Source organism: Oreochromis niloticus, linkage group LG3 (assembly GCF_001858045.2).
Source record: "Oreochromis niloticus isolate F11D_XX linkage group LG3, O_niloticus_UMD_NMBU, whole genome shotgun sequence".
Lineage (NCBI taxonomy): Eukaryota > Metazoa > Chordata > Actinopteri > Cichliformes > Cichlidae > Oreochromis > Oreochromis niloticus.
The window spans coordinates 67,217,150-67,235,497 of NC_031967.2; the positions used below are offsets into that span (position 1 = coordinate 67,217,150).

An 18,348-nucleotide genomic window follows, 5' to 3' on the forward strand; every position below is an offset into this window, starting at 1 on the left:
TACAACTATTTATCTAAAAATGCAGCCAATACACCTGTCGTTTTTTTTTTTTCATTTTGTACAACCATTTAAAAATATTACTAAATCTAAAATGAGAGAACAATCAGGTGTTGCAATAAGATGCCCCACAAATGATGTGTGCCAGTAAAAAAAAAAAGTTTGTCCACCAAAAGACAGAGGAGAACAGCACAGGGATAAACCTGCAGGCCTGACAACAGGAGGTGTATCACTCCGCTGGTTTTCTACTTAGTGACAGTGTTTACATTACAAATGTGCCTTTGTGACATTCATTAGTGCCCTCACTGACACACACAAAACAAAACGACTACACAACAGAACAACTACACAAGACAACACAACACACCAAGTATACACTCCACACTAAACGTCACAAATCTCCCACATCTAAAAACTCTCTCTCTCACTCGCTCGCTCTGTCTCGCTGCTGTTACCGTCACTCCCAAAACTCTCCCCTCTTCCTAAACAACCAAATCCCACGTATTGACTTTTTTTTTTAATTAGTCGACATGGTGCATTTTTCCACCGATAGGAAAGAGGTGGCTTTTTTTCCTTTCTTTACTGTTTTCGCGCTGTCCTTAGAAAACGCTTAAAACCCCCACACACAAAAACATGACGACAGTATTTAGTAAAAAGCGTGGCTTATATATATTATCATAACTCTGGATTTACTGGCCTGTAATTAAAATTTAAAAACTTTGAACTCCGAACTTTCAATATGGGCTGAAATAGAGACTCAGCGTGGCTGCAGCTTGTTGCTATGTCAGCTTAAAACAGCCATGTGATTTGGAGGTGCAGCGTGTCAGTGGACCACAGAGGGTTAATAACACTCACCTTCCTTCCATTTCCAGAGTGTAACATCCAACCACCTGTGTAAAATCCGAAATTCCCATGGTGTTGTTCAAAATGTGCTCTGGCACAATCATAAGCATCGCTTGCTACTGAAAACGAGAAAAAAGCCGTCCTGCTATAGGCTGAACCATTTGTTAATGGTGGAGGGGGGGAACACTATGCAATATATTCAGTTTTAGCAATTATATTCACTGTTGACTGTAACTACGCTCAAACTGTTAATGCTATCTTATTTTAATAAACAACACTGTCATATGCAAAACTGGGGTGGCACTTGGGGTGGCAAGGGATCATTTTAGGGTGGCAGTTGCCACCCCATGCCACCCTTCTAGATCCGCCCCTGGGACTGACTGACCTTCAGTTCTTAAAGTAATGATGGACTGTGGTTTCTTTTTACTTAGCTGATTGGTTCTTGCCAATGAATTCTAACAGTTGTCAAATAGGGCTGTCAGCTGTGTACCAACCTTGCTTCAGCACAACACAACTGATGGTTCCAACCCCAATATGAAGGCAAGAAATTCCACAAATGAACCATAACAAGGCACTGGTGTGAAGTGAAAACCATTTCAGGTGACAACATCATGAAGCTCATTGAGAGAAGGCCAAGGGTTTGCAGCACTGTCAACAAAGCAAAAGGTGGCTACTTTGAGGAATCTAAAATATAAAACACATTTGGAGTTATTTATCATTTTTTCTTTGCTACACATTTCCATGTATGTTCTTTCACATATTTGATGTCTTCAGTTTCTATCTACAATGTAGAAAGTAGTAAAAAAATAAAGCCCATCAAATAAGACGGTGTGTCCAAACTTTTGACTGGTAGTGTAAATGAATGTGCTGCTTTTCAGAAGGTTAGAATAACATTGGTAATGATAAAATAACATGAATGTTACTGTTTTTTCAATGCACAGTATTTATGTCCTTGTCAATTCTGTTCATCCCACTTTATTGCTGTTCAGCATTTAAGTAAAATGTAACCTTAACCTACAGCGAATTGCTGATGGTCTACTGGTTGATGTCAACATGTTTAACAGCTACCATGAAGCAGCAGCTCTGGTAATAACCTGTTTGACCACAAGGTGGCAGCAGACTTTAAAATGGGATTCATGGTTGTTTCAAGCTTCTCTGTGCTGGTTCAGGAGATGAACTCTTGGTCACATGTTCATCAGTTTGTCTTTTATCACCAATTACTCAGCTGCCCTTGTCTAATGTTTTTGCTAAAGCACAGCTAAAAAGTATTGCTAACTTTATTAAATTCACATTTTTAGTTGATATTAATTACAAAAATATGGATAGATGCAAGGATTCACATTAAGGAAGCAGCTAGAAAGTTCTCTTCTGATTCTTTTTTCTACCTAAAATTAAGAAAAATTAAATTAATTTTTTACAATGAGAGTTTTTGCCTTATCAGTCAATTTCTGTGTGACTGACGAAATAAAGGCGTGAAATCTCTTCACACAGTCTCAGTACTAACCCTTTCTTTGCAGGTAACATTCACTGAATGTTGCTGCTGTTCCGGTTTAATGCTTGTTCTTTGTTTTCTGCAGAGAAATGAGGCATGCATTGGTTAGCCACAACCAAACTGGAAGAAGACAAATTTTCCAACTGCAACTTGGTGAAACCCACAGAACCACACGAGGAAAAGAAATGAGAACAAAGGTTTATTAATCTGACATAGGAACCAGATCACTACCATGGGAACAATAGCACCATTACTGTAGCTTTAAAACATACGAACCTATTAATATTATTGTTGTTGACTTTAAGTACATAGATAGATAGATAGATAGATAGATAGATAGATAGATAGATAGATAGATAGATAGATAGATAGATGGATAAAAACCCTAGTTAAAATAGGATGTAATTTTTAAATCACATGAGGCTAAATAATTTTTTTAGAAAAATAGAAAATGCATAACACATATACTTCTTTGTAACATTTGGATGTCCTCTAGTCTGAGGTGCTGGGGGGACCAGTTAGAGACCAGCACCTGGACATCAGTGCTTGGACTGGTGGACTACTTCAGTGAAGAGTAGACGATGTCTGGCTCTGGTTTAAAGTCTGAACACAAACAAAAACAGATCAAACAACAGGAAACACTATTATAAGCTATGTAGTTCAATCAAGACCTCCAATCTCCACCTCTCTGCATCACACACAGTCCCAGTTCAGACTTTACTGGGAACCAGCTCACATACAAATCACAGAGCTTCCATTGCATCCAAACTTGAATTGTTTAAATAAATTTCACACTCAACTCAAACCTGAAACAGATAGATCTTTAGCAATAAAAAGAGATATAATTTCTGCTTCTAGCTTCTCTCTCTCTTTTTCTCCCTGCTGTGTTCACTTGGTCAGCAGGTGGTGAGGCTTGAGACTGTAATGGTGAACATTGGTGTAGCAGTGAAATGAGATGTGGGTGTTTAACATTTGACCAAGTGACTTGTAAACAGAAAATAAAAGAGGACCTAAAATTGAACCTTGTGGTACACCACAAGTAATGTGAGCCGCAGATGGTGAGATATTATCTGTGATGACCACAATAGATCCTTGTAGGAGTTGTGCATAAAAAATCCCAACTGCTTTTAAACCCATTTTTTTAAAATCAGTCATTTTGATTGATTGTCTAAAAAGCTGGGTTGTAATAAAAAGAAAATCAAGAAAATGATAGAGAGGAGGAGGGTTATTCAATCAGGAAGAGCAGAGGATCAGTGATGAGGATGTGAGGGCAACTATTAATAACATGAAGAGTGGAAAAGTGGTTGGCACAGAGGAAATACCTATAGCAGTATGGAGGTGCCTATGTCGGTGTATGAACTTTTAACTGATCTAATTTTTTAAAATTAATGTTTGACTTGAACATTCACAAGTATAACAAGTAGTAAGCAGAAGTTGGTGCCCATTTAACAAAAATTAATCATTTGTATTTATTTATTTATTACTCAAACAAACATTTATTTACTAAAGTAAAAATGGACAGCTTTAAGTTACCTTTAAACAAAATGGCAGATATATCTCAAAACAAATGTGAAACTCCTACATTCCTTTTTTTATTAACTTACAAGGAATTTTTTAAAATAGCAAAAAAACGGTCACTTTTCTGAGAGATGAACAGTTTGATATCCTGAATTAAGTTGAGATTAGCTTAGCAAAGATAGCAAAGGTAAAGAGCAGCTGTACCTCTGGTCCTCTTTGGTGTGATGCCCATTTCTCCATAACTGATGGCTTCTGTTCTCTTTGCTGAGTAGACTGCAAGTGAATCTGAAACATACAGAAATAATTGCATGTACAATGGTACTGTTTTAGTATTACACTACAGCTGTGGCAGCACATTGTTATTTTGATTATTCAGATATTAAGTGTTAACCTTTATACACAGGTGTGGGTTTTCACTGTTTTTTTTTTCCACCTCTGCTGAAAAACATTTGACCAGAATGAACCGGTGGGTGTTTCTGTGAACATGGCAGGCAGACGACCACAACACTGCCATCTTCTTTTAATACAGACTGAGACGCTTCACCACAGTGCACAAAGCAAACTTGTTCTCACAACATGAACACTTCTGTTAGCCAAACCAGGACACACTGTGGTAAGAGGTCTCATCATTCTTAGTCTACAGTTAACGGGTGTCAACAACAGGAAGTTGCTTCTGTGGTTTTGCATGCAGAAAGAAGTCAAAATAATTCATTGTATCAAAGTGGGTTAAGTGTCAAGAGTTTGTCTCCTTAAACATCTCAAGATATTGAATTACTCCTGCTAACAAGTTGTTTACTAAGTCACAATCAACACTGGTGTGGCACTTAACACTCAGTTATAGTCCTGCCAAAAAGTCACAAAACGCCTGAAATTTTGTCCAGGTAAGGTGCACTTGAAGCTGAGAGTACACCATTAGTCACTGCAAAATGTGGTCCCAAAACCCGTAGACCTGCCACATGTGAACCAAACAATTCAGAGATATTTGATTTCTCCTAAAACATCACTGACAGCTGAACACATCCTTCATGGTCATGCTGTAATCAGTTTTAATTGTTCACAATCATTGTGGCACAAGTGCTCAGCACAACAATGAATAAATAAATATGGTTATGCATCCAATGCTTGTAGTGCCACAGGGGCAGCTGTGGACTTTATCTTCCACATCTGCTCCAATTGTGTTATTAGCCCTTGGTGTGCATCTATTTTCTCATGGTCCTTCTTCCCGATGTTTCTGTCCACTGGGATTGCCACATTTATCACATCTATGGTCTTCTGATCATTGTCAACCATCACTATGCCTGGTTGGTTGGAATCAGATCTTATAGGATCTTAGCCCTGTTGTTCTCAACCACCTTTAGTGGCGTTCCTTCTAGTTCCTCTATATTGTCCAAGCAAGTTGGTTGTGCCTCTCAGTGTACCATCTCCCAGCTTGCGTTTTACATCCTGCTGCTATGTGCTGGATAATCTCTGGGGCATGTTTGGTAGACTCGCTGGCGGAGACCTCTGTGCAGTTTTTGTGTCTTACATTTGTGGGAACCATCTCCTCTTGTGGACTGCTTGTTATTCCAGCTGGTTTTCTGACGATGAGCAGGACCTATTTAGGACTTATTTCTACCCCTCAGCTTGCTTCTCAATACTTGTCTTATCTTCTGGAAATATTTGGCTCTGGGTGATCTCTTTATCATGGCTCCTGTTGGACAGTGGATATGCATTTAGTTGTAGCTATTCTGTTTTTCTCTTTGTCTGTATGCCTTCTGGCAACTCTACTCTTCAATCCAGATCACCCTCCCTCTCTTGGAAAACATTTGGTAATGGTAAACGGACTGGTTCTTACATAGCACTTTTCTACTCTGAGTATTTTTTCAAAAGTTGCCTCATTCGCCCATTCAAACAAACATATTTTTTCAATGCTTTTCTACATAAATACTTTCTACCCAACATTCACACACATTTATACTCTGATGGATGCGTCAGAGAGCATTCCATATCCACTCTTAGTGGCTAAATTAGGGAGTTGAGGATAATACATGAGCTTGCTGTATTCTGCACTTAATGATGAAATATACAACTGCCCAGGAGTTTCCCAGCGGTTTCTACAGTCACATTCTAAAGTTCCTGTTATGTTATATACGCACATTACACAGTGCCAAACACTCCAGTACCCATGTGTACAGAAGTGTTGAGATTGTTCTGTCTGGTGCTAGAGTCTGCTCTGTCTGGTCTTAGGTGTACAGTTCTGTCTACTGGTAGTTGATGGTTTGACCCTTTAATGCTATCTACATTGAATGTCTGAGGCGTTCATGTGTTTATGTGCCTACTTAGTTTGGTTGCCTTGAAGCCTGAGAGGAGCTTCCATGTTTCTCAAGCTTCTGGATGTTGTTCATCTGTCTCGGTGAACATGCCTCTGCAACATTGCTCAAAAGTCGGACACAATGGCTTTTTGATTAGGGTGGTCCTTCCACGCCCACGGTGTGTTTTAGTTTAACCAGGAACACACTTCTCAGCCTCTAAAAGATGTCTGCAACAGGATCCCTGAAAGTCTACTTATTGATCAAGCCTTGCAATCAGATGTGACAATGTGTTTTTTGTTCAGGTTTTTGAACAATGGACTTCCTCTATCTTCTCAAAAGTAGAATGAACGAAGAGTATCCTAGAGTTAGGATGCAAAGTATGGTTAAATTCCAGTCACCTAAAAGTCTGCGTTATGTAGCCTGTTAATAAAATGAACTCATAATGCAGCTTCTTGCTCTGGGCTATTTGGACTCCCCAATGGCGCACTGTTCCCAGCCACCCACCAATCTGAGCCATGGTCTGAGTAACCCTCACCACTCAGGCCACTCACAAACCAACTCTAGTCAGAACCGGTTCATTGCACTACTTCCAAGCACTTTGCAACCTGTTCTATATTGAATGCCTTTATCTTGGTTTCTATACATTTCTCCTGTGTGTTATTTATTCCTGCTGTCTTACTGTTTAAAGTTAATGTCTGCAGAATTTGTGTGGAGCACCCACAATCTTGTTGACCATATACAGTGACAATAAAGGGCTATTCTTTTTCTTCTATTTAGTCACAGTCACCGCTGTAGGTTGCTGCCTCTGCAACCTGGACCCAGAAATGGTAGGGAATGAATAAATGCACACAAATGGCTGACGATCTTGTCAAAACAAACTCATTATTTGCAAGAACAACTTGTTATTTTTAAGAACAAAATAATTATCTTGTTAATTTCAAGTTCTAAAATTATGGGGACACAGCCAATAAAGTCTAATAACCAATAAACCATTACCATCAGCTTCGTGCTTTTTAGGACATGTTAGCATGCTACCCACATAGTAAACATAATTAACAGACATACTAACCCAGACATAAACCAAAGTTCCGGGCTGCAGAAATAGACCATGATGAAGATGAAGAAAAGCAGCTTTACCTCTTATATTTGAATTTTCTTGTTTCTTGTTGATGATGATTTGCCCATAAGTGACCTCATCTGTTGTCACTGCTGAGTGGTCTTCAGCACTCTCTGCAGAATCAAACAAATATGGAAGACATCACTGTAGGTCATACAGTTGATAGCAGAGCTGATTGGACTTTTGCTGCTGCAGAAAATTTTTAATGAAAAAGCCTTTGGATCCTCAATCAATAACTGATAATAGCATTTATATAAAAAACATGACTACTCATGACAAGGATGCTTGTATTGGATCAACATATCAGAAGGTCACGAACCACAAAATAATTAGCTTTATACAAGTTAGATTCAGAATTTAAATATAGATAGTGAGATCAAGCAAACTGGATTTTATTAAGATTATTAAGATGTGAAATTCTGGAAAATAAATATTCAAAGTTTTAAATGTTTGTTTTACTGTTACAACGACACATATTTTTTAAAACCAAATCTACCACTTATGTGTGTTGCATCTAAGAGATAGATATTTTTGAAATTCCAGTCTAAATGAATGGAATTAGATGAAACTTTTATTCAATAGACCTGACAGAAAGTGGTTGTTTTCGAATTTGTCCCTAACCTTGTTTCAGTCCCTTGCTGTTGATGTGTATTTCTTACCTCTATCACTAAAGTTTATACTGGAACTATTTCGAGTGATTAAAGAGGGTATACATTGTTCTGGGTTGACGGCCAATCTTTCTGTGAAACTCTGACCTAAATTCTTCGTCACTCCTCATGTGAAACATATCTAAACTCAGCTACACTTTCTGGGCAAAAAGTACTGAGGAGCAAGGAGAGACCTGATTTATAAAGCACATCTGTTAAATGCTCCTGTGTCTCCCTATTGAATGTCTGTTGAATCCAACAGATGAGTTTGTTAGAGTTTTAGGTGATCCATCAGTTTTAGATATCTTAATAACTCTGTAGCATCAGGAAACAGAAGGTTATCAAGACCCATCTTAAGTCTGTGACTAAGGATTCAAGCGAGTTTACCAAAGTCTAGTATTCTTAGTGTAGGACACACTTAGATATATTCTTGAACGTGTCTAGACGTGTGTGTGATTGTAACCTAGTAAGGCCTCTAAGAATGAGAATGCTGAGGCATCAGTCATGCCCAGGTATGGGTGATTCAATCTATGGTTGCTGATGCCGGAAGTGGGTGGGTCAGAGAATTCTGAGTCTCACCTTCAGGTTTCCTGTGAACACATCGTCTCACCAGCAGAACCAGTAACACCAGTAGAACCACAACACAGACTGATCCAACACATGACAACACAGAGAGAACAGCAGGAGAGAGTGATGGAGGAAGAGCGATGGAGGTGGAACCAGGAGGAGAGGTGGATGTAGGTGGAGCTGTGGTGGTGTGTTTGTCTAAAATAAAGCAAACACAGTCATTAAGTTGTCGTCACATTGTGAATGTTGAAAGCTGCAGAAACACAGACAGGTGAGTGTGTCACCTGTGACAGTGATCCAGCTGGATGGAGACTCTCCATGACCGCTGATGTCACACTTGTAGAGGCCTTCATCAGACCTGGAAACATGCTGGATGGTCATGTTAACTGAAGACCCATTGCTGATGAGGGAGCCATCTTTATAGAAAGCAGCTGGGAGGTTGGAGGGAGTGGTCTTTGTTTTACAGAGCAGAGTGACGTCATCTCCCTCCATCACAGGGAGGACAGGACTCTGCAGGATCACTGATCCACCTCAACACAGAGACAAACTACAGCATTTCATCCATTTACACACAGCTTCATCAACACTAACTCCACACACTCAGCTTACCAGTGACTGTCAGGTTAACCATGTTACTGATGGGACCCTCTCTGGACTCACACCAGTAAACCCCACTGTCCTGTTTTAAAATGTAGCTCATGTTACACGAAGAATTAGCTGAACTAACTGGATCCCCCCATTCTGCTCCACACTGAGTCCTCTGTAGGTTGGTTGCATTTCTCCTCAGAGTCCATCCAGCAGAGCTGTCGTCCTCCTCACAGCTCAGAGACACAAAGTCTCCTTTAAAGAACTGAGAGCTGCTGGGACTCACAGTCAGACGAGCTGTGAGGGTTAAAATGAAAAACTGATGATTTGTTAGACTTTTTTCTTTTTTCAAAACTGAACTCCATTGTGAAACAATGTGTGACAGAAGAAGGTTACTGACCTTGGTTTGTTGTGCAGCTCAGCAGTGAGATCAGAACTAAAGAGAAATGACACTCAGGTTGATTTGAGGTGAACATAAAGAACAACTCCACACAAACAGCTGACAAACACACAAACTCATCTCTCAATGGTATATCTGCTCATTTTTTAGTTGAAAAAAGCAAACAGCTGGTAGAAGAGCAAGCCTTTAAATAAGTATTATTCCAGAAAGCGGTCATGTGCAAAATATCCACTTCTTTTAAAAGTCATGTGTCCACTGTGCAGCTGTGTTGATATAATGAGTGAATGATTTGAGCTTTTCACTGCCTGCTGTGTTTCCTCGACTCCTGAGCAAAGATAAAGAGTCAGTTCAGACCTGCAGTTGGTCCTCGTGGTGTTTTGAACTTGAATTCAGCCTGATTTGTTTTTCATGTCTTCTCCTCCATCATCAGTTATCAGGAGAGCAGACAGTCAAAGTACAAGAATTCAAACAAACACAGAGATTCTACTTACAGAGCAGACACAGCACAGATGTTTCCTTCATCGTCCTTCTCACTCATTTCAGCTTTTTTCATTTCTCTCACTGACACCAAGTAAAGCCCGCCCTCTTCCTCTGAGTGTGAGCTTTTTTTACTGGTTCGAAGACAGAGGTGGGAAATTGACTTATCACTGCAGACACATATGTATTACATGATGAAAGTATTAAATATATAACTGTAAACACTCTGCAAAACAACAACTTTAAACCACTGTTGCTGAAAAGATGAAGGGATGAAGGTACATAAAGTCTATTGTGACCAATATTCTGAAACATATATGAAAGTACTGTTTTTAAAAAAAGCTGATCATATCTCATATCCTTGATGCCTCAAAAATTCACCCAGATGAAAAGGAAAATCAGACAAATTTAAAGTAAAATCCATGTCCATGTAGTGGACGTCCCCCTCAGTGAGAGAGGCAGATATGAGCTGAAACACAGGAATCAAACCAGGGACGCTGCTGTTATGGAGCTGAACTGGAACCATTCAGACACTGAGGCCCTCTGAACACATTTTAATTACAGCTGTGCAGAGACACACTGATGACTGACTGGAACACTATGATTCACATTTTACATTCACACCATCCTCACACATGGTTTATATACAAGGGGGGATCTAGAAGGGTGGCATGCGGTGGCAAGTGCCACCCTAAAATGACCCCTTGCCACCCCAAGTGCTACCCCAGTTTTGCATATGACAGTGTTGTTTATTAAAATAAGATAGCATTAAGAGTTTGAGGGTAGTTACAGTCAACAGTGAATATAAATACTAAAACTGAATATATTGCAGAGTGTTCCCCCCCTCCACCATTAACAAATGGTTCAGCCCATAGCAGGACCGGCTTTTTTCTTGTTTTCAGTAGCAAGCGATGTTTATGATTGTGCCAGAGCACATTTTGAACAACACCATGGGAATTTCGGATTTTACACATTTGGTTGGATGTTACAGTCTGGAAATGGAAGGAAGGTGAGTGTTATTAACCCTCTGTGGTCCACGGACACGCTGCACCTCCAAATCACATGACTATTTTTAGCTGACATAGCAACAAGCTGCAGCCACGCTGAGTCTCTATTTCAGCCCACACTGAAAGTTCTGACTTCAAAGTTTTAAAATTTTAATTACAGGCCAGTAAATCCAGAGTTATGATAATATATATAAGCCACGCTTTTTTCTAAATACTGTCGTCACGTTTGTGTGTGTGTGTGTTTTAAGCGTTTTCTAAGGACAGCGCGAAAACAGGAAAGAAAGGAAAGAAAGCCACCGCTTTCCTATTGGTGGAAAAATGTACCATGTCGACCAATTTAAAAAAAAAGTCAACATGTGGGATTTGTTTGTTTAGGAAGAGGGGAGAGTTTGGGGAGTGGCGGTAACGGCAGCGAGACAGAGAGAGAGAGAGAGTTTTTAGATGTGGGAGATTTGTGACGTTTAGTGTGGAGTGTATACTTAGTGTGTTGTGTTGTCTTGTGTAGTCGCTGTTTTGTGTGTCAGTGAGGCACTAATGAATGTCACAAAGGCACATTTGCAACGTAAACACTGTCACTAAGTAGAAAACCAGCGGAGTGATACCCCTCCTGTTGTCAGGCCTGCAGGTTTGTCCCTGTGCTGTTCTCCTCTGTCTTTTGGTGGACAAACTTTTGTTTATTGGCACACATCATTTGTGGGGCATCTTATTGCAGCACCTGATTGTTCTCTCATTTTAGTTTTAGTAATATTTTTAAATGGTTGTACAAAATGAAAAAAACGGCAGGTGTATTGGCTGCATTTTTAGATAAATACTTGTGTTTGTTTACAAAATGTACAATTTGTATTTGCATTTCAAGTTATCAAAATTTACTCAACATGTCTGTGTTTTGTTTTTTACAGTAAGAAATACTACTAGGATTTTAAGTTCTTTGTGTGATTTCAGATCAGTATTACTAATGCAGTATGTCAGTGAAAAAAACAACTAAATTCAGTTGAGCTGAAAAGAATGATACCAAACAAGGAAAGGGGGAAAAATAAAATGAAACAACTCGAGGGTGAAATACAAACGTAAACTCAAAAGGAGTCAAAAATGGCCGGTTGTATTTCAGACCTCAGTGGGTGAATCCAACAAATCATGAAAAATTAGGTTTAAATTTTTGTTCATGACAGTGCAGATTACTGACATTTTGTGTAATTTAAGCTGTAACAATGTGATTGTTTTCTAACAAAAAACAGTGAAACTTAAGTTAGACTTGTGTTTGTAAATGAACCGCCCCATGTTGTGTAACTTTCTGGATTTTATACTTATTGGGCTACATATTTATTTATTATACAGGCTATACAGTACATAACATCAAAACTTACATGTTTTATGTAACTAAAGTGTGTAATTATGTGGGCTACAGACAATAATTAAGTTATATACTATATTTATATGAAAAACGTGTATACTTACTGCATTTGAACCATTTTAACCATATGTAACCACCTGCATATGTGTTTGGAAAAAAAAAGGCTTTGATTTTGCCACCCCATTTGATTTCTTTGCCACCCTCATGCCACCCTAAGAAAATTTCTCTAGATCCGCCCCTGTTTATATATGGCCACTAGAGGGAGATGTTGGACTTTAAACACTAATATGGATACAAGCAGTGTTGGGCAAGTTACTTTGAAAAAGTAATTAATTATAGTTACTAGTTACTACTTCAAAAAAGTAACTGAGTTATTAACGGAGTTACAATATTCTAAAAGTAATTAATTACTGGAAAAGTAACTATTGTGTTACTTTAAAAAACGTTTAACCCTCTGGGGTCCAGCATATAATTGGCCATTTTTTACTACTTTTGATTTTCTCTCCACATTTTACCTTTAAAAACTATTTACTTTGCCTTGTTTGGTATCATCCTTTTCAGCACAACCTCATGTATCTGAATTTACAGTTATGTTTTCATTTTGACAAACTGTATTAACACAATTGATCTAAAATCAGACAACAAAACATAAAATCGGAGTAGAAAAGTTATATTTTTTACTGTAACAACCACAAACATGTTTAATGAATCATATTTCATAACTTTAAATGCAAATATAAATTGTCAATTTTAAAATCATATGCACAAGTTTTGCAAACAACAAAGTTATTTGCATCCATTTACCTTTTATCTTGATTTTTTAAATAACAATTTCAAACTATTTACATAACAATCAGCTGTTCTTCAATAAGATGCCACACAAATTATTTGTGCCACTCCAAAAAAATTATTTCTGTCCACTATAAAGGAGAACATCACAGCCTGATACCTGCAGGTCTGACAGCAGCAGGTGTATCACTCCTGTTTCTACCTGGAGACAGCAGTCGCCTCATTGTTCTGACACACAACACAAAACTATCCACAATACTACACACTAACTACACAAGACAACACATTAACTACACACTCCAAACACGCTAAACGTCACAAATCTCTCATGTCTCAAAACTATCTCTCTCTCTTTTCCTGCTCTCCCTCTCTCTCTCGTCACTCCTGTTTTGTTTTTGTTTTGTTTTTTTGGTCATAAGCAGAGAGCGCTTGCTAGCACTGTCCTTAGACAGTAAACGTGATGAAACTATTGAGGAAAAAACGCCGCGTATATATTGTTTATCATGACTCTGGTTTTACGTGGCCTATCAACACAATTTAAAAACTGGCACCTTGTTGCTTTGTCTTTAAGTGGTCATGTGATTGGCTTACCACGACTACTTTATTCTTCCTCAGTCAAACAGCAGCACTCATGCGATTGTTTTGCCCCCTGAGCTCCAGGTGTTGTGCTAGACAGTGATCGTGATTACCGCCCGTGGGAGCACGCAGCTGCTTAAAGCTGTAGCGTCCAGATTTACAAGTAACGTGGACGGCCTTGTCTTGGTAAATGGTAAATGGCCTGTATTTATATAGCGCTTTACTAGTCCCTAAGGACCCCAAAGCGCTTTACATATCCAGACATTCACCCATTCACACACTGGTGATGGCAAGCTACATAGTAGCCACAGCCACCCTGGGGTGCACTGACAGAGGCGAGGCTGCCGGACACTGGCGCCACCGGGCCCCCTGACCACCACCAGTAGGCAACGGGTGAAGTGTCTTGCCCAAGGACACAACGACCGAGACTGTCCAAGCTGGGGCTCGAACCGGCAACCTTCCGATTACAAGGTGAACTCCCAACTCTTGAGCCACGATCGCCCCATAGGTTTACAGTTGTGCCATACTCCTTCATTTCCGAATGAACTCCATTTCTGAATGATTGCTTGAACATTGCTCCGTGGAATGTTCAAGGCTTGGGAAATCTTTTTGTAGCCTAAGCCTGTTGGCCTATTTGAAGCTGACGCTCCGGTGCATGTGTCAAGAAAATTAACACACTGCTTCAGAAGCACTGTGTCGAAGCTTGATTCGTTTGGCCAGATTCACATGATCAGTGACATCCGAAGCTTCATTTAGAACGTACCTGATTCAGTGGTTTATAAGAAAGTGAATCATTTGCAGGATTTGTGGAGTGTTTTGATGGTGAGAGATAGGAAACCACTGATATTGCTGAGAGATATGGAGCCAGCGAGGAATAGAGGAGGTTCTGTTGTGTGGGAGTATTTTGAGTTGATTTTGGTCAGTCGGGTGGTTTTTCAGCTTTGTGTTCTTGTTGTTTGAATTTGTTTTGTTCTTGTTTATTTTATCTGAAAACGGGAAAAATGTAAATTGTCAAAAATCTGCTTTTCATAATATAAATATCATTAAATAACTTTAGGAAGACTTACATTTGATTCTTTACATTTAATGTTATAAAAAGATATATTTTATTTTTTAAATAATCTTAAAATGTTAGTCTGCAAAATGTGCAGCAATTTAATTTATTTATTCTCTTTAGCTGATAGTTTGTGGGGCCCAGGTAGACTGTATAACTGCATCTCTACCAGTTTCTGCACTCCAGCCTCTTCTGTGCCATGTGAAGGGATTTTCCTTAAGGCAGGAGAAATTATCTCCACAAAAAGGAACAGATTCGGCCATCGCACAGTGGAACAAATTCTCTTCTTAACCCTTGTATTATGTTGAAAAAAAATCACATTGATTATGTTGCAGGTCAAAATGACCCGCACTGTGTAAATCCACTCAGAATTGTCAAAAAACTGCAATAAAACAATAGCAACTTTATTTTCCATTAGAAAAACATTTAGAACACAGACATGCAACACAGTTTGAATTACCATAACTCTTTTTAAGAACAATTTAGTAAAAGTTTTCCCTTCTTTACAAACACATTTCTTTTTAACTTGCCTGATTTTCTCAGTTTTTCAGTGTTCAACATTTTCAATTTTGTCCACATGATGGACAGAATGTAACTGTGTGCTTTCTGCAGATGTACCTTTTGCATTTCTCACAAACAGTGCTTGTTTTAATGTCTTCTCGTGAGGGACAGATCTGGCATCTTTTCCGTTTCTTTATACCTGGTTCCACTGAATCCACTGCAGATTGGTTGGATGGTGCACACTTGACCTTTTCAATGACAGCTGCTGCTGCTGGGGATCGAGCTGGTCTGACTCGCATCTGGATCTTGGGAGTGACAAGACTTTTTCCCAGTTCTTCCAGGAAAAGCTGACGTTGATACAATTTGCCCGCATTCCAATGTTGGTTGATTTCAGTCCACAGGACATAGGCATTGTAAGCAGACACATCCAAAATGTTGTAGAAAATTACCAAGAGCCAACGAGCTGTCTTGCGCTGGCAGCTGTATGTCGCTGTGACTTTGTCAAGATTGTCGACTCCTCCTTTGGTGGAGTTGTAGTCTAGGATCATTTGTGGTTTTTTGTCATCTCTTGTGCTCAGAGATGCATCTGTGTGCATTGTGCTCATGACAAGAACATTCTTGTTTTTCTTTGGGCAATATGAAACAACTGTTGCTTTCTCAGTGAAAACAAATAATGAGGAATGCAGAGATCGTCCCTGCATCTTCAAAATTTCACTGGGAAGTTCTGGCTTATTTCTTCTGATTGTTCCCAACATAGTCAGCTTTCTCTTCTGAAGTTCCCCTCCAAGCCAGTAGGATGTAAAGAAATTGTCACAGGTGATGTTATGCCCTTGCAGCCCTTCACTCATCTGCAGCACCACACGCATCCCCTGATTCTTCTCAGATGCTCCTCCAGGTAGCTTTCCAGTGTACACTTGCATATTCCATGCATAGCTAGATTTTGCATTACAGGCTGCCCATATTTTGATGCCATAGTTGGCCGGCTTGTTGGGCATATACTGTCGGAAAGGACAGCAACCCCTGAATGGGACAAGGTGCTCATCAACAGTAACGTGGGGACCAGGGTTGTACAACAAAGGTAGAATTTCCACCCATTTATCCCATACATCTCTGATTGCAGCAAGTTTGTCTCTTTCACGTCGACCAGCTCTGGTTTCATGGTTGTCAAATCTGATCACACGAGATATCTTGAGAAATGTCTCCAAAGACATTGTTGCTCGAAAGATTGGCCTTCCATTCTCTTCATTGCATAGACTTTCAGTTGCTTCTCCCTTGGACCTATGTACTCCAGCTAATATCAGAATTCCAATATAAGCATGCAAGTCAGTCCGATCCAGTGGCTTCCACTTCTCTTGAAATACACGCCTCCCTTCCAGGTTAGTCATGTCCAGTATGATCCTCTCTATTGGAGGGGATATGAAGAGTTGAAATGCTGATTGAATATGGCCTGTATTTATATAGCGCTTTAATAGTCCCTAAGGACCCCAAAGCGCTTTACATATCCAGTCATCCACCCATTCACACACACATTCACACACTGGTGATGGCAAGCTACATTGTAGCCACAGCCACCCTGGGGCACACTGACATCAATATCATCAACTCGTGTGATGGCAAATCTTGTAGGACCAGAAGTCATTTTGATGACATTAGAAGATGACAGCCTGCCTTGACTTCGGTGTGGTGATAATGACCATTTTATATTACCATCTTGAGATGTCCATGTCTCCTCTGTGGATTGTGATTGCTGCATTCCTTGGTTTTCATTTGATGTAGAGATGGCGACACACTCTCCCTCAGAATCCTCCTCCTCGTCTGAAAATTGGCAGTCTGGATCATCAATAACATTGTCCTCGGCCTCTGAAAGATCCTCAGTCTCTGAAACATCTTCTTCTTCATCACTATCCCAGTTGAAAAGCAGTGATAAAGCTTCTTCAGTCGTCAACCTCCTGGAGCTCACTTTTGGTGTGTTGAAATGACATGAGAACAGGGACAAGAATAGGGGAGAGAAAGCTTCTTGCATACACACCTGGGTCTGAATGTATATTCACAAGCAGTCAAAACAAAGTACATCAAAGGGAAATGTTTATTTTGGATCTGAACAACTTTTTACTTACATAAAAGTGTGCGGGTCAAAATGACCCGCAACATCATCTTTGTATACAAAGACTGCAGAGACATTCCAGGACACATCAAAGTGTCCATATTTTACACACCAAATCATGACCCCAGATAAGGAAAAGTCATAAGGTTTCATGAAGAAAAAGAAAGGATGACCAGTACCTTGGTACACACAAAAACTGGAATGGGTCAAATTGACCCTTAACATAATAAGAAGGTTAAATAAAAATGAAAAAGGGTTATTTTAAATGCATCATGTTTTTAATTTGCAAGTTCATAACGGTTTTCCCTTTTCCAGTTCACAATCAATTCTACCCCATGTCAAAAATATGTATAGGAAAATTTCCCTAATATATTATTACATACACCCACAACCACTAGCACTTTATCACTATCACAATTATCCTAACTGCACTACTGTATAGTTCTGTGTGAATATCATTCTGTACATATGATAATTTTTCAATCCTACAACTGTTTATAACTTACATAGTTCACATTTCTGTATAACTGTATATCTCAGATTTCTGTATAGTTTTTATTTCATATTTATATCCTGTTCATAGCCTGTACATAGCTTGTACTCACTACAGCCTGTACATACTTATAGTTATAGAATATTCATAATATAGTTCACACCGTGTACATTATAACATACCATAATAGACCCATTTCTGTAATATACTTACACATCTCTATTATTGCTAATATATATTGTAATATATCTATATCACTAAAGCACTTCTGGATAGATGCAAACTGCATTTCGTTGCCCTGTACCTGTGACATGTGCAATGACAATAAAGTTGAATTCTAATTCTAATTATTTATAAATATACCTGTCCGGCAATTAATTGCATAAGTACATGGAGGCGGGACCTCACAGCTGAAGCATACTCCATAAAGTGGTGTACATTATTACATATGCATTGCATATTATATGTAACATGGTATTTTTCAATTATGTATTTACCAAGATCAAGAAGTCACAAGACAGACCACACTGTGGTGCATG

General features: G+C 39.1%; 1 protein-coding gene across 1 annotated transcript; it reads right to left on the bottom strand.

Moving 5' to 3' along the window:
• Positions 1-15,242: 15,242 nt before the first annotated feature.
• On the bottom strand, positions 15,243-17,235 carry LOC112846005 (piggyBac transposable element-derived protein 4-like). Its single transcript, XM_025905201.1, has 2 exons — positions 16,797-17,235; positions 15,243-16,644 (listed from the first exon to the last, which is right to left on the bottom strand). The coding sequence occupies exons 1-2, from the start codon at positions 17,233-17,235 to the stop codon at positions 15,275-15,277; spliced, it is 1,809 nt and encodes a 602-aa protein (XP_025760986.1). The 3' UTR covers positions 15,243-15,274.
• Positions 17,236-18,348: the final 1,113 nt, after the last annotated feature.

Coding starts and splice junctions, on each gene's coding strand:
- LOC112846005 (XM_025905201.1), bottom strand. CDS start 17,235: ATGCAAGAAGCTTTCTCTCCCCTATTCTTGTCCCTGTTCTCATGTCAT. Junction 16,645..16,796: donor AGTTGATGATATTGATGTCA/GTGTGCCCCAGG, acceptor ATATTCAATCAG/CATTTCAACTCTTCATATCC.